At 33.0% G+C, this 27,859-nt stretch overlaps 1 protein-coding gene across 3 annotated transcripts; it reads right to left on the reverse strand.

The window, feature by feature from the left end:
- Positions 1-7,352: 7,352 nt before the first annotated feature.
- Positions 7,353-26,630, reverse strand: LOC138702456 (uncharacterized). 3 transcript variants are annotated; one of them, XM_069829928.1, is made up of 3 exons: positions 26,532-26,630; positions 23,693-23,968; positions 7,353-15,841 (listed from the first exon to the last, which is right to left on the reverse strand). In XM_069829928.1, the coding sequence occupies exons 2-3, from the start codon at positions 23,946-23,948 to the stop codon at positions 15,747-15,749; spliced, it is 351 nt and encodes a 116-aa protein (XP_069686029.1). In that variant the 5' UTR covers positions 23,949-23,968; positions 26,532-26,630; the 3' UTR covers positions 7,353-15,746. The 3 variants fall into 3 exon arrangements, with proteins under 3 accessions (XP_069686029.1, XP_069686028.1, XP_069686030.1); XM_069829927.1 differs by having other exon boundaries at positions 26,450-26,603; XM_069829929.1 differs by lacking the exon at positions 26,532-26,630 and adding an exon at positions 24,221-24,245.
- Positions 26,631-27,859: the final 1,229 nt, after the last annotated feature.

A 27,859-nucleotide genomic window follows, 5' to 3' on the forward strand; every position in this document is an offset into this window, starting at 1 on the left:
AATCGAACCCGGGCTACCTGGTTTCGTGGCTAGACGTTCTAACCGTTACTCCACAGGCGTGGACCAGTGCCTGTATATATGCCATTGCTCAACTGGGTTTCGATGCCTGTTGCCTACATACAGTGTTTCCATGGAACCACTTCCCTGAAAACATCATCACCGCACGCCGCTGGTTCACTTTATTTTCTGCATCTGTGAAGCTCTGGGAAATTCCGACTACCGGTACTAATGTACACTGAACACTGAAAACACACTCTGAAACCAGATAGGAGACTAGAATTGAAAGTGTTAAAGCTATTAGGTACAGGTTTAACAACATAAGACGTGCTTTACTGTGTTAACATTAGGAAATTACCTGGCCGACTAGTTTCGAAGTGATATTATTCATTGTCCGAAGCCTAGTTAGCCAGCCAGCTAATTTCTTAATGTTAACATAGTAAAGAAGTTATAAAGTTAATCAGTGATTATATAAGTGTTAAACGTGTAGGCCTATATACTATACAGTAGAACAATGAAGATAAGACGTGCTTTAGAAGAGTTGAAAGAAAATTCTAAAAGGAACCCATGTGTTTCAATGAGTTAGGCAGACTGAGGCCACAAATGCGCATTACATTTTATGTAATATATTTTTCACATTCATTCATTTATAGTATTCTACTCAAGGGAAGGTCTTTCACTGCAAACCCAGCATTCTTCAAACTTTCTTATTTTCTGCCTTTCCCTTAATCTTCCCATATGATTCATATACCTTAATGTTATCTATCATCTGATATTTTCTCCTGCCCGAACTTCTCTTCAATTCACCATTCCTTCCAGTGCATCCTTTAGTAGGCAGTTTCTTCTTAACCAGTGGCCTAGCCAATTTATTTTTCTCTTCTTAATCAGTTTCAGCATTATTCTTTCTTCACCCAATTTTTTCTAGCACAGCTTCATTTCTTATTCTGTCTGTCCATTTCACATGCTCCATTTCTTTCACCAAATGCATTAGTGTGGTGTCCAGATAAACTGTTAGCTAAGTCCTCAAATCATAAATTTACCGCATTACAAAATCAGATGAGTTATACAAATCACATAGTTGTCCTACATCAATATTTACAGTCTGGAGTACAGTATAACATTTACTGCTTGAAATCTCTTTAAAATAGTCTCCGAAAGAACTGTCATAAATGCTGTTTCCAAAGTACTGAGACTTGTCATTAATGATGTGGCCTCGTTGCGTGTTTGGCCTTTTACATTTTCTTGTTGTAAATGAATTCTAAAGATTGAATTACTCCCTGCCAATCATCTTCCAAAGAGTGACTCATATCATGACGGGCAGATCACCGCGTTTTTCTTAGGCTCTGGAGTTTTAGTTTGCAGTTTTGACTAAGAATTTTCCACCTAAAGTGAGAAAGTTAGAGAGTTCTTAGAACAGTAAAAAAAAAAAAAAAAAAAAAAAAGAGCATATGTGCAACTCTCAGCAGCACATGAACCCATAAGATTAAGAGAATGTGCAGCACATGGAACATAGTAAGCTTCGAGAGAAAGTTGTTTTATTGTGTCTGAACTCCTGAGTGCGTTCCAGCCATATTTGAAGCATTGTTACACTATAAGATTGGCCTCTACAATCTGAAATATCTATGTCGTATTTCTTCAAATACTCAAAAGTGGATTTATGGAAGAAGATAGACATATGCCCTTTATACCATCTGAAGTTTTTTTTTTTTTTTTATTCACATGGAGGTCTAACTCAAAATCACGTTCTTGTGCATATAATCCCTACAGGGCCTAAAACGCCTAAATGAACCATAAACTCCTATAAATGCCTAGTAACTATGTTTGTGCCTGAAAAGTTTCTTTTTAGTATTTTCCCTATGTTTAAAATAAGAATACCGGTACTAGAAATTAAAAAAAAAAAACTACAAAAATGCTATTTAAAATGTACGTAAAAAAATTATCTTACAGACAAACAGTTTTTCAGTTGCAATATCCTGATATAGAAAAAGTTATTTCAATGGTAAAGAAGGTGTTTATGAAGGCGCCTTCACGTGCGTTGCTATTCAAGGACATGCTACCAAATGTCCCTCTACCATTAGAGTCGTGCTGACCTGGTAGAGCACTTGGGTCGAAGCAGCGATCTACTATGAAGCATTAATGTTTGCTCCAATAACTTGTTGTGACGTCGAAAGAAGTTTCTCATTTACAAGCGGCTGCTCAGGGACAACTGGAAGAAGTTCACCATATAGGAAACATATTATGGTGGTGTATTGTTACAAACAATAAAATTTTGTATTCTACAAATTGCATTTCTTTTAGTCAACTACAGTTTGAAGAAGATGCACAAAAATGACTTCTTTGTATATAAATTGCACTTAAAATGGAATATTTACTAAAATTAAAATTACTGATTGACTTTATAACTTCTTTACTGTGTTAACAGCCTAAGTTACGGACAATGAAGAATAACACTTTGAAACTTGTCAACTAGGTAATTTTCTAATGTTAACACAGTAAAGAAGCTATAAAGTTAATCAGTGATTATTTAAGTGTAAAACAACGTGTGTATCCAACAATGATATATATAATTATTAATTTTGTATAAATTCCTAAAAGTTCTAAACTGGATTTTATAAAGTCCTAAATTTCTTTTTGTTAGCACCTAAAAATGCATTCCCTAATGATTACTCATCAAAGTAATTAGTTCTTCATATTTAGTTTTAGAAAGATACATATGTTTCTCCAGAGCCCACATTACTATATGCTCTAAAGTGTTGTGCTATATTTCAGTTTTTAGGTCATCAAATGACAAACATGGAATAAACCCCTCGACTCTGAGTATACCAGCCAATATCTTGTGTATTTTTTTTTTTCCATTAGTCAAATCGTAAACAAAGAGGTGTTTGGTAAGATACCTGTCTTTATAAGCATATTATGTCCTCTGAAATTTACTGAAATGCATTTCCAAATTCTATTTGACGCCATGGGCTGCTACATAATCGCGAAGCTGTTCACCAATTTTCCATAGTGCTGGATCTCTGCTTGGCACAAGATTCTGATTTTCATTAACATCTATTATACTCTTATTATTAACACTGTCACTAGTTCCAATTATAAGTTTACTGAAGTTCAACCCTGCAACTGAATATTCATTAGGTGATCCATCACTGAAATTCTGATATGATGTCTGTGATGCAGATGCTTCAGAGTTCAGTATTTGCAGGAGAATCTTCGGAAGGTGCAGTATCAGGTTTTTAGTACCGGACTAATTACATTTCTTGACATTATCTTTCTTCGATATTAACAGAAAACACTGACTCCATAAAATTTTCAGGCCAATTAGCCTTTCTCATATATTTCGTTGCGTAATGATAGAATTTCCTTCTTGTCTTTACCCAAGCATTTCACTAATTCAATGGGAATTCTATCAACTCCTGTTGCTTTCCCATTCTTCATTTTCCCTAGTGCTAGCTTCCATTAGAATAGAAAATCCATTTTTGTCTTCTAATAAGGCTGCTTCATCTTCTATAGCTAAGTTATCTGGACGATTCTTTGTCTCATATAGCTCTTCCACATATTTCTTCCATCTGCTCAGTATTCCAGTATATGCGATGTAGGTAGAACTAAAGTATCTCAATTGACTACACTGGGTATTACCTTTCGTATAGCAAAAACACGAGTAATTTTTTTTAATTCTAAATAGCTAAAATTTTAATCTAAACTTAATTTTTGTCACTGAAAGTGGAACTTGAAATAACGTTTTCTCAAAACATAAATTTTGCACTAATATATGCCTTTGGCTCACAGACGACATTCAAAAGTAGTTACTTAATATATGACACAATAAATTTTAAGACTATATCAATATTTCTTTGTTAAATAATAAGTTTCTTAAAAAGAATAATGCCATGTTTTTTATTACTCCAACATTCTTTCTCTTTTGTAAAATGGATGTATTTATATGACGACACTATTGACGAAAATTGAATAAGAAGATGACTAAAGGAAATAGAAAGGAAGTTCAATATAAATATCTCATTGCAAGTTATATTATCTGTATTTATTTTCAAATAAAACTGTGAAGGTTATCTTATAATATGAATAACAACAAATATTGGTGTACATGACATCATACAATCATCAGATTGATTACTATTTTATTTATTTCCTAAAGATAACCACTAGGTACATGACAAATTAATTAGGTACCTAACAAAGTAAAGAAAAATATATCTGTTTTATCCTTTAACGGCCATGTATAAATTAACATAAAATAAATTTTTATATACTTATTATTCTACTATTCTACAACGAGAATACTGTAACAGAATATGGAATGTGATTTCACAAAGGAATTTATGTTATCATACATTTACCATATATACTAATAAATACATATGAACTATGAAAATTATTCAATTAAAATCAGATATGTGGAATGTAAAATTGTGCTCCAACTTGTCATTTTATAATCGTTTAACTGCAGTGATTACTTTTGTAAATGGTTTAGAAAACATATAAATAAACATCTGAACGAAAATTTAAAACAAGGTATCCATATACAGAGTAATTCACGAGGATTTACCGTCACTTACAGAGCTTATTTCCGAAGACATTCTGAGCAAAAAATGTCATATAAACATTTGTCCTACACTAATTTGAAGTTATTTGTAAAATACCATTATTCTAGAGTTTTAAGGGTAAAAGAATATTACAGATAAAGAATAACTATTCAGGAGTATCATTTCTTTAATTAGCTAGTATTCTGAAGCTAAAAATGTGTTGTGAATTCCATAGTTGCTTCGTACAGAATTTTTTTTTTTTTTTTTTTTTTCGATTTTTAACTCCAAAATTACATTTTCTTACGCATTTATCACAACAATTATTATAAATCACGCCACTCTTGTAAATTCTTTAAGACTGTGCATTAGGATGCATAATTAAACTGTAAAGAATCAAGTTCCTAAATTCGCATTATTTGTAACAATTTTTGCGGTAAGTGCGTAAGAATGATGTCATTTTTAGTTAAAAATTGAAATCTGTACAAAGCAATTAACAACATATTTTTGGCTTCAGAACACTAGCCAATTAAAGAAATGACACTTATGAATAGTTCATTCTCTATTTGTAATATTTTTTTAATCTGTAAAACTAAAGAAAAAGGTAATTTTACTAACAACTTCAAATTAATGTAACTTCGAAAATATTGCGATTAGGACAAATGTTTATATGACTTTTTTGCTCAAAATGTCTTTGGAAATAAGCGCCATAAGTGAATCACTCTGTATAATTATACTCAGGGTTGATTTTCTATGCGACATAATTATTTTCATATAAGTAAATTAACAAGTTATATATTCTATTATGTGCTTGAAGATGCTGAGTCACAAACTGTACATTGAGCAGTTGTTAATTTCAAGTTTTGTGGGAATAAAATTCAGTACGTCAAACTTACTACGGTAAGGTCTTAATGCATACAACATGTCGTCTTCAACTTTTATTTTTAATACAGGATCTTACTAACTTTAAAATCACTTATTACAGTTATTATAAACTCAAACTGGCCACTTCATCACTATCCTGTGAACTGAAATTGATTATTTTTTTAAATTTTATGTTTTCTCGCTTAATATTGGCCTCTGTCAACAGGACTTATTCCATCAGCAGATAAAAGAAAATAAACGAAGTCAGTATTAAGCACACAGACATTACCCATTACCACAATGACATAAGGAGTTCGGCAAAAAAATATGAAAATCAGTAAATCAGTTCGGAAGAGTTCAACCTTGCTGAAGATTGCCCGATTAATTGTAAGTGATATCATTGTAAAATGGAAGCAACAGGGACCAACAGCACCACAATCGGTAGACCACATGAAATGACACATGGGGACCATCGAGTGCTGAATAGGATAATGCAACAAAACCACATATCATCAGTTGGGAGATTCCACACCGAGTTCCAAAGTGCATCAGGAAACACTGTCAGTGCCAGAAATGTTAGTCAAGAGCTCTATAGATTAGGTTTCCATGGCCAGCAGCTGCACACAAATCGAACATCATCAAGATCAATGCCAGCTGTGGATTGAAGCTGGTTGAATCACTGTAAACAACGGTGCCATTGGATTCCTGAGCAATGAAGCAAGTTCTATGGAGTGACAAATCATGATTCACTATCTGGCCATTTGATGAATGGGTCTGGGTATGGAGGATGCCAGGTGAATGCCACCTTTCTGAGTGTGTACTACCAACTGTGAACTTTGGTGAAGGAGGCATCATGGTATGGGACTGTTTTTCATGGTATGGACTAGGCACTCTGGTTTCTGTGCATGGAAAGCTAAAGGTTGCTGGATATCAAACAATTCTACACAATTCTGCACTTCCCACATTATGACAATAGTTCGGAGAGGGCCCATTTCTGTTTCAACATGTTCCAGTACATAAAGCAGCGTCTTTATAGAAATGGTTTTATGACATGGGAGTTGAAGAACTGGATTGGCCAGCTCAGAGCCCCGATCTTAATCCCATCGAACATCTTTGGGATGAGTTGGAACGCCAACTGCAAGTGAGACCACAACGCCCAAGATCTGCTCCCGACTTGCTACAGATTCTTCAAAAAGAATGGAAGTCAATTCCTGTGACAACATACCAAAACCCAGTGAACAGCCTTCCCAGAAGAATTGCGAAAGTGACAGCAGCAAAAGGCGGACCATCTTCATACTAGTAACATTTCTATCAGAGGTAAGTTGAGAATGGACATCTGCCCAGAAACTTTTGGCCATGTAGTGTAAATTACGCATTTTTACGCGTATTTCACGCATCATGTAGAAATTAATTTTTTATGCGTAACTTCCCAACCCTGTTCTTTTTTCTTTGAATTTAAAAATAATATTTTAATTGAAACAAAATAATAATAAATAATTAACTTAATGTAATACAAATTCTTATATAGAAAAAAACTATATGTTCATAAATGAATTACATAATTAACTCGTTTTTATGTAATAATTCTAACGAAGAGAACCCCACCTTGAAGCAAAAAAACGAACAACTCTATTATTGAGATTAACCCAAATTTCAATTGTCATTCAATTAAAAAATATTTTAAGATTTTACATAAAAGTAATTCCAATTGTTCCATATCTTATTTTAGAACTACTGAAAATTGTCCTTTTTGACCCATCAAATTCTGAGTACCGGTATGACTTTTCCATTTCAGAAATATTTTTTTCTACCATGCAATGTAAGGATTAAAATAATTATATTAAAATATTTTTTGCTTTAGTTATGATCTACTCATGAGGCAGTCTACCTCAAAAAGCATTTTACAGGCATGTTCTATTTCTTCAACGCATTTAATTAATATGTATATATATATTCTGTAATTTATATTGAAAACTATTGTTATTACGCAGCAATGACGTTTCCTTCTAAGAGAGAATGTCAAGTGAGGAAAATATACTATCAACACATATAATGGAAATGTAAGATAATTAGACAAGTGAAACAACGGTAACGCTAAAAAATACATATGACTCTGTCAACAGAATTTCCGAATATAACAGTAAATACTGCTGCAGAACACAGTCTAGATAATATGTACATTAAGAAAAGCACAGTTAAACGTTAAAGAATGACAAATATAATAAAGGCAAATTTCGTTGCATATCAAATTGTTATATTATTAAATCAAGTTATAAAAGTACTGAAACAATTTCAAATATAATTTCAAAGGAAAAATTATTCTGGAGCTGAGATTGTGATGGTGTCGTGTATAGTTCCTGGGGTAGCTCAGTCAGTAGAGCATTCGTGCGCTAAGCAAAGGGTCCCGGGATCGATACCCGGCCCAGAACAATTTTTCCCTTGAAATTATTCAAGCCTGCTTCACAGGAAGCTTCTACCTGAAAGCCAGATTTGCATATTTCAAATATAATTATCTCACATTACAACCATCTTAAATTAAATTTAAGATAGCTATGGCCACTCTACTCCATTATCTCCTGGCCTAGTTGTCTCATAAGTGGTGCCTTGTTGGTACCACTTGTGAGGTTCAGACCTATCTTCGGACAGTTGACTAAACAACAACAACAATAGCTATGCTCACACGGAATAAAACAAATAATTCCCGAAACACACAGGAAAAACTTGTAGTTGCATAATAGACATATTTATTAATAATTTTCATAGATATAAATCACAATGTCATGTCTCAAACATATAATTTAACAACATGTAAAAGGTTAATTACAGAGACCTTTCATTTCACAAAAGATTTTTAACTTGCATCAAAGACATGAACATGTATTGCAAGTAATAAATTCGTACATAATATTAATGCAAAAATAATAGTATTTCATCATTTATGCATAAAATGACCACTCTCTTACGTTTCAGAATTTTTTCGTATATATTTTCGCTTTTTCCCAATAAAGAAAGCAAAAACAAAGCAGCATGACAACAAATTGATTATTCAAATCTGGATTAATAATTTTATAAAATTGTTAAAAAATATTTGTGATGGGAGTATTCGAATACAAAAATACGAATTATTTGATTCTTGTAAGTTCTCGAGGTATATCTCGAATCGTGAACAAGTATTTGAATACTTTGCTCAGATGGTAGATGCTGCGAGAAGTGAAGAATGAGAACAGGAAGAAACAGTATAGATAAGGAAGCTCTCAAGAACACTGAATGCTCATCAATCGTATACATTCCGCTAACCTCGCCTACAAACATGAGTAGTTATGTGCAATAATCGTCCCCCTCTGTCTCACCTCTTTCTCTTGTCTAATTATGAAACACAGGAATACCAGTACATCTTTATCGGAAGTTGCAGATAGCTAGAGCATGTGATTGAAAAAATGAAAAAAAATATATAGGCTATAAACTTCTGTGCTTGCACAATACACTGCTGTCACTGCTATCGTAATCGCTGTCATGCTCGATGTTGGATAAGAGAACCGAGAAGCAAGAACCTGCCAGTGAGTAATCAAATCGTTATTCGAATGATAAAAGTATTCGAGAACTTTTATTTGATTCTTAATATTACTCGAGAACAGATTATTCGATTCTGTCCATCACTAAAAAATATAAACTCCTTCCATCTCTTATTAAAGACAGAACATTTTAAAATAATTTACACTTTCGAGTTTTTCATCTGCATAATTAGAATAAAAGCAAGAAATAATATGAATTAAAAAATCAGATAGATCAGATGACGTCTGGACAGGAGTGATGGGGTTGTCACTATGCATTTCTGATGCATTTGCGGTGGGGAATGGACAGTTTCCTCCCGAGTATCATTTATATTTGTTACTGTTGCTCCAAGATATTTGAATTTTCCCACCTCATCAAAGGATAAATTTACAATTTTTATATTCCCATTTCGTATAATATTCTGATCACGAGACATAATCATATACTTTGTCTTTTCGGAATTTACTTCCAAACCTACTACCTGGGTTAAATCCCAAATCTCTCTGCAGTGCATATGAAGAGAAGGCATATGTCACTGCTGATAGTGATTCATCTGTCTCATGGGGATGTTAAGCCTGGTGGCCCCCTTAGTGCTATTCGACAGAAGTAGGCTACGTGCCAGCACTGGGTTTCCCCTTTTCCCTTTCTCACCTTCATCATCATTCTCACCCACTCCCTACACTACACTTACACATACACTCACTTTAGTACACGACATAACTCTCCACAGATACACATCATGCATAACGTGGTCCGCCGAAGTGGTGTGCAACTTGAAAATGGGTCACATCTACCAGCATTATGCAGAACTCGAATCATGCAAGTGAAGTGGGTAGGTATTCACTACACACATACAGAATCACCTCTTAAATTCTGATGCATCGGTCCCCTTCCACCCTGTATATGACCACTGCAAATTCAAATTTAAATCATCTGAACTTTGAATTCGAGTTTTTTTTTTACTTGGTTATTTAACGACGCTGTATCAACTACGAGGTTATTTAGTGTCAATGGGATTGGTGATAGTGAGACGGTATTTGGCGAGAAGAGGCCGAGGATTCGCCATAGATTACTTGACATTTGCCTTACAGTTGGGGAAAACCTCGGAATAAACCCAACCAAAAATGAGCCTAAGCGGAAATCAAATCCGTACCCAAGCGCAACTCCTGATCAGCAGGCAAGCACCTTAGCCAACTGAGCTACACCGGTGGCTCCTGAATTCGAATTGAAGATAAGTTCATTTATATATCTGCAAACAATACAAAACAATAAAAGAAACATTGTGCATATATAATGGAATTAGCTGCTCCTGTGAGAACAAATGCAAGAAGTGTTCAAATAACCAATCAACAATATCTTCTAAGCCATATTTCGTTTTGGTAACAATGTTTATTTTTAACACATTTTATAAAATAAATGCACGAGTTCATATTATGAAATTGTCAGTACTTTATATACCAGTATCTCCGTTTCACGAACATGCAAAAATATGTATTACCATGATTCATATTTTAAAAGATTATGGTGACAGGTGTTTGAAACTATGGAAAATATGTGTCCTATCAACTAATAGAAAATGTATTTTCATTGCCGAAAGGGAACCGTAAACTGGGGTTACTTTGAACACAGAGGAAACTTTGAACATTTTTTCAGAAAATCTTATTTAGGTTTCTAGATGCTACAGTTGTTAAATGGAGGTAAATTTGGTATGAGAATGATTTTTATGATAATTTACCTCCATCTATACCAAGTGCAGCACGTAGAAACCTAAATACGATTTTCTGAAAAAAATGTTCAAAGTTTCCTCTGTGTTCAAAGTAACCCCAGTTTACGGAACTCAAATTCATGAACTATGGCAGTGGGGAGGCGTCAATGGAAGTGGTGGAAGCAGCGCTTTCCTTTAATTTTCAGTTTTAGAATAGTTTTTACACTCTATATGCCTATATTTTACTTTTTATTTATGAAGAAGTAAACTGGGCTTCTGCATGCACGTTATGTCAAGTCTTAGAAATGCTATTCTCGCCTGCTCTGCAGACGACAGTATGGTCTGTGTCAACTGGCCGCCTCACATTCTCACAGTCTCACATAGCAGCATTATGACATGGGATTGCATGTATACACAAGTCTTGGAAGCACTCTTGTCGACAGCTTCGCTCATGATCTAGAGTATAGTGTTGAGTATAGTTCGTTAGCCTTAGTGCAAGCTAGTAATGTTTAAAAGATTGTGGTTAATGTAATTACGTGCTTTTACAGTGTAATATTATGGGAAGAACTTCCTAAATATTATCTTGTGTGAGTTTGTAAATGAATGAACAAAACAGCTGTCTTTATTATACACAAGGAATCTTGGTTTCATGTGATGATGTAACGCCTTGGAAACAAGGAGACTGAGAGTGGCTGCCTGGATGGTGACGTAGAACAGAGTTGTGCTGAGCCAGTTACTTGTCAATGTGCCATTGAGAAACTTTTATTACATTCATTTAGCTCTCTTTCATTTCAAGAAAAATCAGAAATAATAGAAAACGGTAGGTCTACACAACTTCTTAATGATTTAAGTACTCAGGTTAAATGTTGTTAAGGTTTATACAAGACATTTTAACACAAATACATACCATGCAGCTCCCTGGCTGTGTGGATGCACTAAACTTAAAAAACTGTTCTACTGGCCCTGTCTTTTATCGAGCTCTGAGAAGAATATTTGGAACAATGGTTTCGATGATTTAAACAATTTCCATAAAGCTAAAAAAAAGATACACAAGTCTCAAATAATTAAAACAATTTGGCAGTACAAGAAGAGAATTTGTCTTAAGCCAGCAATTTCGATAATCAATTGATGCATATAACGAAAAATTAAAAAGAACAGAATATTTAGCCATATGATCAGAGTTGTATGCTTTTTAGGAAAGCAGGAGTTTAGAGGGCACAATGAATCACAAACATCGTTAAATAAAGGCTTTTAATGAATTGACTGAAGGTGGTATAAAGCTGAAGGACATTAATCAAACGTTTTCTGGTTTGTCTAGTGATATGCAGAATGATCTAATTTCATCTATTTCTGAACTTATGATAGCAGAAATAAAAAAAAAAAAAAAACAAATCGAGTAATCCCTCTTTGTATCCATTATCTTAGATGAGACTACAGACATTACAACTAAGCCCCAGCTGTCGACTACTGTTAGGTACGTGACAAAAACTGGCTCTATTGAAGAAAGGTTTCTGGGATTTAAGGATGTTAGCAATGGTCGCACAGCTATTGCCCTGACAGAGCATGTCTTTCAAGATGTACAAGAGTTTCACTGCGACAAGAAACTTGTAATCCCAAATCTATGATGGTGTAGTGGTGATGCCGAAAAGAAAAATGGTCTTCAACAAAAGTGTCCTCAACCAATTTTTGTTCATTGTTATGCGCATAAATTAAACTTAGTCTTTTATCAGTCTCTTGGTTTCATAAAATACTATAAAATATTTTTTAACAATCTTTCAAGTTTCGGGGCATTTTTCTCAAAATCAACGAAAAGAACAACTTTACTTGATGGTGAGATGAATAAGAGATTTCCAACTGTAGCTCAAACACGATGGAATCATAACAGAAGGCTGGTAGAAACTATATTATATAAACAGCATGATGTTATTGTGAAAGTAATGAGTTCAATTATTGATAATGCTGACAAATGGGATAATGAAACAGCCTGTAATCCTCATGGTTTTCACTCAATTTTGAAAGATTTTTATTTTAATTTTTTTCTGGCTTTTTTCAACGATATTTCCAGAAACTGATATTCTATTTCAGATTTTGCAGAAGAAGATTTGTGATACTGTCTTTTGTCAAAACAAAATACGTTACTTCTCAGAACTCTGTGAGAATTTTGACTCGATCTGGAATAAATGTATTGATAAGGAAAAGAACGAAGATTCCCTAAGGAAAAAGATTCGAATTGATATTATCCCAGAGAAGAAAGAAAGTCTTTCTACAGAACGTTGTTCTTCCAAATTATAGATATCATTAAGTTGAACACTGAACAATGGTTTCGAGAAATTCCAAAATTAAAATTTACGAGTTTATTGGATTCTAGGAAATTTAAATATTTTCAAAAACATTTTCCGGAATCAGAGATGACATATCTTAAGGAAAACTACGGAAACTTCTTCGATTTTGAAAGCTTAAGAAGTGAACTGACTGTTATATTTAGGGATATGGATATGCACAAAGAAACTGTATTGAAATTCTGCCAGTGCATAGTAACCCTGGATTTGGTCAATGTATTCCCTAACTCTACAAATTGTCTCAACTGATAGTTACTATCCCGGTCTCCAGTTTCTCTGCAGAGAGATCCTTCTCGGTTCTAAAACACACAAAAACCTATCTGAGGAATACCCACGGAGAAGAAAGATTAGCAGGCTGTGTGTCAAAAATGAAAAAAATAGTAAATTAGCTTTGGCGTTACACAGGACTTAGTTCAGAATAAAATCTATTCCTCTTAAATTGACAATATATTGTACTACAATTAAGTTAGGAAGGCATAAATAACACTAACATTCTTTTTTCATCATTCTGTTCGAAGTAGTCGTGAAAATGGACAAACACTACTTCTATCATATTAAGTTTACCAAACAGAGATTAACTTTTAACGAACATTGGTATTGATTCTGTACGTTTCTAAAAGACTCTCACAAATTACTTCCTATCAGATTATAAATTATAAACTGTGCATACTTTAAGACTGGTCCAATAATTACTTGCAGTGTTCATGCTCCCCAGTCAAAGTATATTTCACAGGATTAGACCTGAAATTGTAAGAATACTTGATAGGAAGGAAAGTTGGAAGTATCAGTCACACCTTTAATTTGGTACATTCTGCCATTTTATTAGAATATTTTTGTTCAGGTGTGTATATATTTCTGTATAAGCAATCTAAGAGAAGTGTACATATATTATATAATCCAGTTCTCAGTCAGTGTATATACTTTGTGTTCCATTTTTCATTTAAATAAAAAAATGCCTGTTGACAGAATCATAAGATGACGAACACACTTAAAATATTAAATATTCAAGCACAAATATAGATTAAACTATTAAAATATAATACAAATTAATATGTAATACTACTGAGTTTGATAATGGAATGTAACTGAATTTGTTGATGTTACAAGAAATATGTAGCTAATCAAATCCATGGGAAGACTATTTATGTAGCAATTATTTGCTGCCTTTTTAATGTATAATATTTTTAATTTATCCTTTTTTTTTTGGGAACTATTTATTTCATTTGAACTTGAAGAATAAGTATATAATATTGACTTCAAATATCACTGCAATGAGATCATGTACAAACCTTTCTCACTATTGTTCATTATTTAAAAAGTTACTTGAAACCCTGTGATAAATAGTTGTTATTCCTGCAATTAACATTATGCTATTTTATCAACTCGCAGAAAAAAAGTAATATCTTTATAATGATCAAAGATACATCACCATTATATTTCAATTATGTGAATTAAAATAAAGTCACAAATGCAAGTTTTTTTTTTTCCATTTGAAATTCTATATGGGACAACAAATGACGTCATGTTTTATATTATTCAGGTTGCCATAATGACAATTGCACTCCTTAGTTTGTAGATTTAAACACTATAGCCGTAAACATTTGACACATATTTTGTAACACCATTTTCAATTTTAAAATATAATTATTTATGAATTATTACGCAATTCATATATCAAGAATTATAATGAAAATTCAATTATTAAAGACATATTTTCGGTGTACTATAAAATTTATTAAAATGAATTTCCTAATGGTAGGCTACTGCATATGTACATTAGTAAAAAAAATCTTACAAAGTAACATATCTTGTTAAAATTACTTTTCTATTATGAAATTATTTCTTCAACTTGTGAAAATTTAATTACTTTTCCAAATAGACGAGTAGGAAAGTCACTAAATTCATACTGAAACTTTATGCAAATTAAATATGTGCAGTAAGAAATAGGTGCACACTAACCGACACTTGACCAACACACAATATATAATTTCGAAGGATTGTGTTTAAACAAGTGCTAATTAAAGGGAGATCATTTCTAATGATGCCAGGTAAAAAATATTTTATATACAAAAAAACTTGCAATTGAATAATATGCATACAAATTTACACATTTAAGTACGAGAGTGTTTATGTTGATTTTGTAACAATTGGAACCTCTGTGGAAAATTACAAAAAACACTCCATTAAATAACTGTAATTATATTGTGTTAGTACTGTGTTAAGTTACTAACACAAAATATTAATGTCTCTTACTTTGTACAATGTTACTGTAAAAAATTCATCTGTTTCTGTTTAGAAATAAAAATATTCGAGTTTATCAAAGTTAAAGGTCAGGGTTTCTTTATTAGTGACCTATAAAAACACTTTTACTATTTTACTACGAGAAAAAAATATCGCACATCCCTGATGTTTTAAATTTCAGAATATGAACATGTACAGGACAATGGATAAACGAATATACAGGAATGTCTGATATGAAGAGACAGAAGAAAATGTCAAGACTGGCGAGGCATCATATGAATAAAATACTTCAATGGCGGTTTTCATTCATGTATTTCCTACTGCCCATATTCAAGTGGGTAAGCCATTTCCCTCATGTACCCTGAATCTTCGTTTTCACTGGAAGCTGTATGTCACTTCTTTGAACTTCTATATCTGCTATTCTGTTTGCATGTGATCCCAATGCACCAAAACACCATCTCTAGATCCATGTCCTTTGATTTCTTGATATCTACTATCATGTTAGATGTTCTATTTTTTCTTCTTCTGTTGCCGAAGTTTCTTCTTCTCATCACGTTTCCGCTCTTTTTCTTTCAAGCTTTTATAAAGCTTATATCCAAAGAATACTGGAACATAAAATTGATTAAGTATATACTACACAGTTATGTTCAGCACTCAGAATATGTTCTTCAATATTATGAAATTATACAGAATAACATAAAACATAAAAAAGCGCACGCACGCACGCACATACACACACAGTGCTTTTCTTCTGAAGCTAAATGTGGTGGAACTCTGTGTAGAATATATTATAGCAGATGGAGAGATGATTACTGTCCAATGCATGAGAATTTTGGCATTTTTAACACTCTTTTCGTCCAACTTTAAGACTTTCAAGGCCTAAGTGGAGTTCAAAGTAGAGTTACGTTAAAAACGTAATTAACACACATCGATTCCGTGATGAAAAATACAACGAAAAGGTGCCAGAATGTCGTTCGGGCATGTTCCACCAGAAAAAAAGTACTGCATGCATACATATATTGATGCATGTGCACGCGTGTGCACACACACACACACACACACACACACACACACACACACACACACATACATACACACACACACACGCTATAATTACATAGGCCTGCAATGAAGAAAAAACTTTTTTTGAAACTTTTCGCAGTCCCTTACGTATTTTTTTTTGTGCTAAAACAGAAAATGACACTTAAAACGCCACTGACATTTTTTTCACAAAATTGAAATTAATCTTTGAATGATATTAATATACAAAATGGGGATGACAATTTACAGCATTCAAACAACAGTTCTCTTAGTTGTGAGTGTATGTAACTTGTTAGTGGTCATTGCAAACAAAGTCTGGAAGACTGTGTTATACTGTAACACCGAACCTCAACTTTGCAGTGAGATGTGAAATATGCTAAGTGTGGAAGTGTCATCCCGATATTTGTCCTAGTGCCCTGGGAAACCACGAAACCAATTCGCCACTCCCCCCCCCCCCCCATCAGCTCAACACAATCATTCAATGTTGTGTGAACTCCTGAGATAAATTTTGTTATATTTGTGGTGAGTTTATGAGTAAGGAACATGACAGAAACAACAGAATAATGCTACATTTACTTTATCTAAAACTTCCAACCAAAAATTTGGAAAAATGATAAGTGATAAAGAAAAACTGATCTCAGTTTTGGACTCAGCACCTCAAACAACAGTGAATTTAGTATAATTCTTTTTAAAAGTTTTATGAACCTTAATTTCACAGACCTGTGTTACTACTGAATGAATAAAAAGTCAACTCTTTTACAGTTCTTTCAAACTGTAGATACTTATTTCTAATTTATTTTAACCTTATTATTAAACAACAATGGGAACCTATACACTTGCATAATAAAATAAAATACAGTATTTACACAACAGAAATATATAAAGTAATTTTAAAATCAACAACTTAAACATTCACGAGTTATTGTATTGTTACTTTCCAACATCCATAGAAAGAAAGTCGTAGTTTTCCTTAGCCAACCTGTACATACAGTAAAATTACAGGGCTAATTTCCGACAGAGAATAACAATTCAGTCCATTTTGTAGAAGAAAATATAATTAAAAAATCAACTGAAACTAGTATAAATGTTCAAATATTTCTTCCTCTTTTTCTAACAAACATGAGACAATGGACAGTCCTTGTCCGCTCTAAGGGAACTGAATCAAGATTAGCTTAATTCGTAGCTGGAAGCACTAAATTCGAGCCTTTACAGAAAGCATGTTTGCATATTTATGACTATGTGTCGAAAAATTCGAAGTAATAATTATTATGTTTAATTTCGTTTTTTTTAATACTTATATTCTTCTTACAGTAATACATCTATATCTGGCAATGCACAATCTTAATAATTGTTAATTCCACTCACTTTAAAGTAACGATGGTGGAGGTGGTGATAGTAGCAATAATAATAATAATAATAATAATAATAATAATAATAATAATAATAATAATAATAATAATAATAATAATAATAATAATAATAGTAGCGACCAAATGGATGAACTGTATACAAACAATATCTACACTCAAACACTACCGAAACCCCTGAAAATATTAGGGATGTGCTTGTTGTCACCAGAGTGCGAATTAATGGGGGGAGGGGGAGGGGAATATCCCACCTGTTGGAAAGTTATCCCCCTCTCATAAATTCATATTAACATCCCTGCCAGGGATAACTTTTATCCCCCTCACAAAATATAATTTTATTGATTTAATACGAGTATACTTCATAAAGTATAAAGTAAGCAAAGAAAATAATATTGATGTATTATCATCACCGGCAAGCTGACAACAATCAATAACTTAGGAATTACACATCTTACCTTAAGCTTGTTCATGGATATAATAATTATTATTATGATCAAGATGCAAGACAAGCAACTCAGGGCGACAAGCGTTGAGCCGTATTGAATGAGGATAATAATAATGTTATGTTGGTATTCTCTATCTAGGATTCTATCCCTGCCCCCCCATCAGAAATCTTAATTCGTACCCTGGTTGTCGCTATGATGTCGAGTCCTATTCATTCTGTCCACATGCCAGTAGTTTAATTTACAACTTTCTCGCAGTAGTCTTTTGGACGCATTTTACATGACGATTTCAGATTTCATCCTTACAGACTTCAAGTTGTGCAAGAGCTATCCCAACGAGACAAAGGTTGTCAAAGTTTACTTCTAAGAATGCAAAATAAACCAGTCTTCGTTAGATATTTTTTTAATGAGAAATTAGGCGAATTTTTACTTAAGATAGGCCTATTATATAATATAATTTATTTCCAAGAAATAGTCTGCCCAGGCATCCTGGGTTGCCAAAAACACAGAATAACACACATATAAGAATAATAACGATTACAGTAAAATAGATGAGTCAAATTGAAATGTGAACTAGGAGCTTAAATTTAAGAAATAACAAATTTGTACATATATTTGAAACAATCACACACTAACGAATAGAAAAGGGGGGGGGGGATTATGATATTCCGTATAAATGATTTTTCAGAATTGCCACAGACCCTTTAATGGTTGAAGTAATTATTTTTGGAATGATGTCATGGATGCCAAATGTTTTGATAGTGTTTACAGTTGATCATGGGATGGTGCCCCTTGCTCCGATCATTAAACCATGTACTTCCCAGGTGCCTTCTATCTGATATTTTTCTCGAAAATACGGAATAATAGGCTCATAAATTTGTTGTTTCTCTTTGTTGACCTCAGATGGTTGGGTCTGGCTCATCTCAAATCTAACAGTTGGAGAACTTCAGACTTTGCAACATCAATCACTTGCAAACACGCATTCATGAGGGAAGTGACAACATTGATCCCCAGTTTCCCGAAAAGGTGATGGAAAGCTTCCGTAAGTTATTGATAAGGCTGGCGAACATCTGGAGGACATTATTTTTTGAAAATAATACCCAAGACACATTTCCAACAAAATGTAAAAACACATTGGTTTCAATAAAATAGTTTTTGTTTGCTACAATTTCTTTAATTATTTAACATATTTAATGGATCACTGAAAATGCGTCACTCTGTACCACTACCACGACCACCACCACCTTTTAAAGCTGAAAAGTAAGAAAACTGTAATACAGTTTTATTAGGACATTAAAATCAATATACTATTAACTGAAGACTCATACCAAAAATAAGAATAACAAGTGCTATACAACCCACAATAATGGTACTATGCCACATTTCCAGCAAATATCGAATTCTTGCAGCAGTGGTAAATTGAGTTGCCAATTTATCTTTCAAATCCTGTTTGAAATCTTCCTTTTCACTGTCACCAAGTGTTTCATATTGTGACATCATATCTTTTAAGCGAGTTTTAAGTTCTGGTGACAAATTTTCGTTAAGACGAGTTAGCATCTGTATTAATTTTTCTCCCATTGGATCTAATTTTCCTTCACTTGCCACTGTGTTCTCCATCGTCTCTTCACCTTCACTAGCCATATTACTATTTCTTTAGGTCGAATTAGTGCACACACGATACTTCCTTTAGTAAAATATAAGACAAACTGATACTGCAAAGGAGTATGAAATCTGGATCAAGTGTTGATAAAGTGAAAAAGAAACAGAGATAAACCCCGACAATAAAAAACACTTGAAAATGTTTTATTGCCCTCTGTTCCATTTTTTACAAACATATTACTTAAGAAATGCCTATAGCTAAATTACCACTTGATCTTTGTAACATCAATGTTCAATCAAATGTTTTAGATTATGCAATCAACATATTAACCAGCAGATAAAGCAAATAGATTATTAAACTGATAATATATCTGGCAGAGCTGTGGTTTGAACGTGTTTCACAAATATAGAGACGTAGAGTTAATGCTTAGCAACCCATATACGGTTGTAAAAGGTTTTGGTTTCATTAATCATTAAACCAATACAATGAAATTTTAATGTTTTAGAACATAAATACAATTGAGTACACAATTCAATACTTTTAAACTTAATCATGCAATTCTTCTTTTTACTCTATGAATCAAATAATTCCTGATTTCCATAACAAAAATTAGATTTAAAAAAGTATGAAAACAGCACTATTTGCAGATGATATAGTTTTGTGGACTTCTGGATCTTACAGACATAGAGACAAAATTCAAAATTCTGTTCTTAAAGCTCTAAATCAACTACATGAATGGAATACATCAAATTTGATGACACTCAATTTAAGCAAAAGTAACTACCAAATATTTTCACTTGGTAAAAAAGAAAGAGAATTCAATATCCAATACAATAGTCAACACCTTCCTAGGACTTACAAATCCAAATATCTTGGAGTTATTTTTGATAGTAAGTTAATATGGAGCAACCATTTGAAATACATTTCTGAAAAAGCTCGTAAAAGATTCTCCCTTCTAAAAAGACTAGCAGGAAAGAAATGGGGATGCTCTAGGAATACTCTGAACACTACATACAAAATGTTTATACAGCCAGTGCTAACATACTGCGAAGAAATTTTAATTACTTCATCTTTCATAAACGACATAGAATATGTTCAAAACCAAGCTCTCAGGCTCATTACTGGTGGAATCAAAACAACCCCAATAGATTCTATGAGATTCCTCACTAATATTAACAGTATCAAAATGACAATAGAAGAAAAAGCACTGATTCAATATGAAAAACTTATCAGATTACCAGGAAACAATTGGCATTCATACAGTTCTCTCTGTAGATTGAAAACTCAAAAAAGTTTCATATCCATGGTTCAAGAATTAAAACAGAAAATCGATATCCCGAATTTAAAAGAAAACTTACAAATTAAACCAAACCCTTTAACTCTATTAAATATAGAATATAATCTAAATTTAACAGAACAAATACTGAAATCAGAAGTAAACACTGAAATAATGAAACAATTGTCTTTAGAGACAATTAATATTAGGTTCCCTCCACAAAACTGGCTTCATTTATACACCGACGGATCCTTGATCTCCAGAGAACAAGGTGCCAGTGCAGGTGTTACGTGCTGTCTCTTCTCACTTTATAGATCTCTTGGATATAGAACAACAAGTTTTGATGGAGAAATCATTGCAATAAGTGAAAGTCTCAGGAATCTTCTATGCCACATCAATAAATTTAAGAATTCAGTTATATTGTCAGACTCCAAAGCAGCTATTCTATCAATAGTCTCTAAACACACACCTTCATCTCAAACAGCAGAAATAACTAAAATGCTCTCTCAATTAATATCACTCAATAAAAGAATTGTATTCTAATGGATACCGTCCCATAGCGGAATCCTGGGAAACGAGAATGCGGATGCTTTAGCAAAAAGAAGGGCAGCACTGCTACTTACAGACCTGTTACTAAATCTACGTATTACTCTGTGAAAAGATTTATTAAATCTACATACTTAGACTTCAACAAACAAAATTTGATAACACAATCTCAAGGGAAAACATGGAACTCTCTGCATCATAATCCACAGTTAATTCCCGATTTACCACGAAAATCGTCTGTAGCTGCATTTAGATTGGCAACAGGCCATGATTGTTTGGCCAAACAACTGCATAGAATTGGAATATATCAGTCCCCTAACTGCCCACTATGCAACTCAAATCAAGGAATGGATTCGGAACACCTCAAAATCTGTGCTTAAGTGACTGACCATGATAATATCTTTGAAAAATATTGGAGTGCAAGAGGTCAAATGACTTTATTGTCAAATGCCTGGCATTAGAAAACAACAACAGATTTAAAAAAGTGACTGTGACGTAGGTTAGGTAGCAGCTGCTTTCAGATAACAGTTTGGACCTCTCCTCCCCTGTTGCCCAACAATATCTATCTGAACCTATTCCCTGACATTTTCACGACAGTATATATTTAGTTGCAACGGTGGTTTAGACAGTTAACTCTAATGCAACGCATTTTTCTGTGTAAACGTTATTTTAAATACAAATCAGTTTGTCAAGTGCATGCGGAATTACTAGACATTTCCCAATCAACTGCCTCCTTCACAACCACAATTCGCGGTACCGTGCAAAAATATGAATCTATTGGTTCAACACAAAACAAAAAATACGAGCGAAAATGTACAGTTTTAACAGAGGAAAAACTAGACGACATTGGTGCAAATCTTGAAAACACACCTACAAAATCACACAGTTAACAATACAAATCCTCATATATTGAAAGAACTAAAGGAAAATATTATAACTGAAATCAGAAATATTATAGATTTATTCATTTGTCCTACAGAATAATCTCTGTAATGTTGACAATTAATATTTGAGGAGAAAAATTCGCTCCAGCGCCGGGGATTGAACCAGGGTCCTTGGTTCTATGTACCAAGCGCTCTGACCACTGAGCTACGCCGAATTCAATCCACAGCACCGGATCGAATCTTCCTCCTTCAGTGTTTCCCTTTGTGGCCCGACTCCAAGTTAGGCATATATGTTGACGTATATGTCTAGTGTCAACTGCCATTATACTAGGAGCACACTCAGTTGAGTGACTTATTTGGCCGGGATTCCACAGTTATGATGCACTGCTAGCTATGAGAATACTATGGATTTATAAAACACCGGATGCTGGAGCGAATTTTTCTCCTCAAATATTAATTGAAATCAGAAACATTACAGTGATCAAATTTAATCATGTCAATCAGAATGTGTTTTCCCGACATAATTTCTGTTTACCTGAAGAAGGACGGAATTTCCAACAACTTCTGTAAGGGTAAGAATTTATGTACGTTTTAGGAAGTGGATTTGAAATACAAGTGCTGCCATCTGTGGCACACTCAGCAGCCGAGACATAAAACACCGCATGTGTGATGGACAAGGTTAATAAACAAAGCCCAGTCCAATGGATTCAAGACAGAAGCAATTTTGGGTTTAGTAAGTCTTGGTACAAGCATACAGACTAAACAGCCCTCGTTTCTATCACAATTTTGTACTTATTTTGGCGCGATTATTAATGCAATCAATATCAGTACAGTAAAGGAAAAATAATCACACTACAATAAACAGAAAATATTACAGTTTTAATATTATAATAACTGAATAAATCTAACACTGACAACCACAAAATAGAGGGCTTTTTGCAGTGTCCGGTTCAATTAGCCTACAACAAATTTGTTCAGAAATATCACAAAAAATGTGCTTTCAACATTTGAAGAATAGTCAAGCAAGGTGACTGAGAACGATGAAAGAATCATGATAGCCAATATGAGTTTCATAATTTTTTTCACTCACTGATGGAAAATTAATAAAGATAACTACAACTAGCTAAATACAGGTCAATTACACGACTAGAACAAACATTTACAAATTGATAAAATATAGTACAAAAAAAAAAAAAAACAGGAAAACTATGTAAATACAGAACAATCACTCAAATGATAAGTTTGAGAAGATTTTCAGTGATGTTAATCTCTTTATTGAATATCCATTAAATGTCTTACCGAAGCCAATGAAAAGAATGATGAACATAGACATGAGAACAAAAAATTCTGTAGATAAAGGAGGTTGTACTGGCTCCTGAGGCTGTTGTCCCATCAGTAGCTCTTGTCTCAATTGTTCTCGATCTTCATCACTAATTCCTTTTAGCTGATCCAACACAGCTAGAAGCTGTTCTGGAGTTGGAGGGACAAATTCCGGAGGATCTTCATCACCAAAAGGATTGGCAACATTCTCCGCAGTTTCATCAATGTCAGCCATGATTTTACAAACTCTTTTAGCTGTTACAGTAATTCACCCATTATGAGAAAAGTTACAGAAGTGTTATCTTAATTATGTTCATTAATCGTAAATACATAATTTTAAGTTATACCTTTAGCGGAGATTTCACTGAACATAAAAATATCAGGAAAGCGAATGCTTGTAAAATTTGAATCTTAAAATGTGAATAATGTCCCAAATGATAATAATCCTCACATCTCCTAATATGGCAAAAGTTACAGACAATATTACCAATACTGCATTTGTTTTACCTGAATTACGTCTTCAATTGTGAATATATAGTTTGTATCTTTTAAGAAGACTTCACAAAATACCAAAATATGAGAAAAGTGGTATCTTAAAATTAAAAATCTGAACGTCAGTCACTTACAACCCTACATCATAACTAAATTTCTGTTAACGTGAACATAAGTAAAATTATATTACGAAGTTCATTTCTTGCTTCGAACTTTTACATGAAAGAATAAAGTTACAAAATGTTGATACCAATATGTGTTTTAAGTAAAACAATTTTAACACTACTACATAAACTGCTGTAACATTTCACATGTAAGGTGAGTTACATAACAACAAATGACAAGAGAAATTCAAAATGTGCAGTTGTCTCCAAGAAAAAATAAAAACTTAAAGAATTAATATTATACTCTTCGTCATTATAGCATACTGATCATTCAAAATTAGATTCCCTACCTTTGTTCCAAATGCTAATATAAAAAATTGCATTCTTTTTTAAGTGATATTTCTTCAATATTTACATTCAAAAGATTTTAATTTTCAGACGTCAGAAATATGATAATGGTATTCTAAAAATATTATCCAGAACTGGGAAATGGGCAAATTAACTCTGGTTTCATATATTATGAAATTAAGCTTTATACACTTTAACTCAGATGTTAACCCATTAGTGCTCAGAACTATTTTCGTTTTAATTTTCTACATTTCTTCACATATACCTGATCTATGCATCACTCATGTAATGGGAAAAATACTACAAAATTCTATAAACATCAGAACACGCTAAAATTTCATGGCTACTTTAGTTGCCACCGAGCACTAGAGAGAACACTTTTATGGCGTTGAAAATCTGGCTCACAGAGAGTAAATTATCATCTGACATATGGAAAGAAATGCACTAACTTTTGCATATTATAGTGCTCAGTGGTAAACAAGATTTCATAACACTGCAGGAGGATATACCAACAATAAAATCATTGTCATAAACTAGCTTTAAAATATTAAGTAAACATTCTGAAATGTATTTGAGTGAGATTTGAAATAATGAAGTAAGATTTAACAACAATAATTATATTTTAGTTTCATGTATGTAGATACACTCAAAATCACTACAGAATTTCGCGTTTGCACTCCCCAACAATTGACTTCGAAATGAAGGATTGTACCTGAGATAATGGGAACATAGTATGTCTAGAAGAGCTTCTGTCACAAAAAAATAGTGTCAACCTACGCCTAACATTAAGTTTATTACAATTAAAAAAAAAGGCGACTGAAGTTGCCACTGAACACTAATGGGTTAATGTCAATCTGAAAATATATTTCGTAGAGATCGAACCTACGACTTCACAGCCTACAACCTTCAGCCATTTACTTGAATTTACTTGATAGGTTCAAAAATAATTTTTTTAGTAAGTTATTTTACGACGCTTTATCAACATCTTTGGTTATTTAGCATCTGAATGAGATGAAGGTGATAATGTCGGTGAAACGACTCCAGGGTCCAACACCGAAAATTACCCAGCATTTGCTCATATTGGGTTGAGCGGAAAACCCCGGAAAAAACCTCAACCAGGTAACTTGTCCCAGCCGGGAATCGAACCCAGGCCACCTAGCTTCGCGGCCAGATGCGCTAATCATTACTCCACAAGTGTGGACCAAAAATAAATTTGCTACAACATAAGCTACATATAAATGAAATACTGTATTCTAAAACAAAAACCATAATGAAATAAGGAAATGTTAGATTTGGCTTTTGCCATTGTTGAAAGACAAAACATGGATTTCCAGAGAATGGATCTAAGTTCTGCTCATAAATTTAATCAATGGAAGAAGTCCGCATAAATGCCACTATAATTCTTTTCTTCACTAAGTCAATTACAATATATTTAGGAAGGACATTTGTAGCAATATGAAGGGGGGAAAAAATAAAATAAATTTAATATAGGTAATATTTTACGGTTGTACAAAAATGTAATTCAAATAAACATTTAAAATTATTTCAGGAGTCCAAAATACAATACACCACAACAAACAAAAATCTCTATGACAAGGATGTAATTACAGTTTTGAAAATAATTATATTTTAGCATGTTTAAAATACTTGCACCTGTAAATTTAAAACATATATGTATTCAAAAAAAGTTATGTTCGTGAAGAGAAATTGTGTATAAAAATATGAATGTATTTCAAACATTAATTGATAAAGAAAGCATAACAGAGATCCACTTTCTTGCAATCAACTGCACCTTTTAAATAACTCTCATCTGCAACCCGCACACCCACTCTACCAGCACACTACTGCACTCTTAACAACTGAAATGAACGTACATAAAGCAGGCAACTTGTTGATCGCAAGTCAGCAAATCTGCCAAGACTCAATCATATATGTCTAATCAGCAATTAGGAGGTGAAAGACAGGCATTCTACATTTCTACTTCTGATTGTGTTGGCTACTACAAACTAATTATCTCTGAAAGATAGTGGAACACTTCTGATAAGAATTTTCAACTGCCAATCATTAAGTGCCACCATGCTCTCCAAAACTGTCATCCATTAAAGAAACATGACGCCGACAGTAATAAAAAATAACTTACTTTAATTATAACAGTTCTAAAAATATATATTAACTTTCTTTCCTATGCAAAAAAAGTGGCAATGATGCAGAGGAAAAGATAGAAAATGTTTAGTCTGTGAATAAAATTAAATTATATTACATAATATATAATGTATTATAGTCTTATGTTATTTCAGTAAATATACTTGTTCATAATAATAATAATAATAATAATAATAATAATAATAATAATAATAATAATGATAATAATAATTACAGTAATGGTAATTATTATTGTTATAACAATAATAATTATTATAGCAACAACAATAATAATAATAATAATAATAACCATATTTTTATAATATTTATAAGTTTCCTCTGCCTTTGTGTTTCATAAGTATTTGAATTTTGTTTCGGAATTCTGTTTCGTTTCATTTTTTCAGTATGTTCTAACTATTTTTTCCGGTAATTCTGAAGCTGTACTGTATATATTCTGAATCTTATTCAACTACAATTTTTCTCTAATTTCCTAATTTTAATTAGAATGTGTAAAATGAAAAATAAGCAGATGAGATTTTTAAAACCTCAACTCGGTTTCATTGGACTAAATCACGATATTAATGACATAAGTTAAATAAACGATATTGCACTTTCTGATTTAAATATCAGACAGCTAAAACAACAACTATTTTAAGCCACGGTTTGTTAAATTATTCACAACACATTCTTACAAATCCATTCCTCTTCCAAAATCATACCATTTTCAATATCTGATTTCCTCATTTGCGCTACTATTTCATATGAATATAAAATACACAGTAAAGAGTGTCTTGACTTGGCTTTTCGAGAGCTAGGCCCAAGACGGATCCATACACTTTGGCTTACATTGGCACATTGTGCATCCTATATATGCGATAATTGTCTACTCCGACAGGTGGCATTCATAAATCAAAATGCTGACAAGTAGGCCATACTGCCAAAGTCCTAACAGAGCTAGGTTCAAACCCCGGACAGTTACTTTTTTTTTTTTAAGCCTTAGACCAAGGAGTCCTAAATCCTTCCTGTATCGGCATCTTTTTTTTTAATATTGCAGATAACA

The sequence above is a fragment of the Periplaneta americana genome, chromosome 1, assembly GCF_040183065.1.
Source record: "Periplaneta americana isolate PAMFEO1 chromosome 1, P.americana_PAMFEO1_priV1, whole genome shotgun sequence".
Lineage (NCBI taxonomy): Eukaryota > Metazoa > Arthropoda > Insecta > Blattodea > Blattidae > Periplaneta > Periplaneta americana.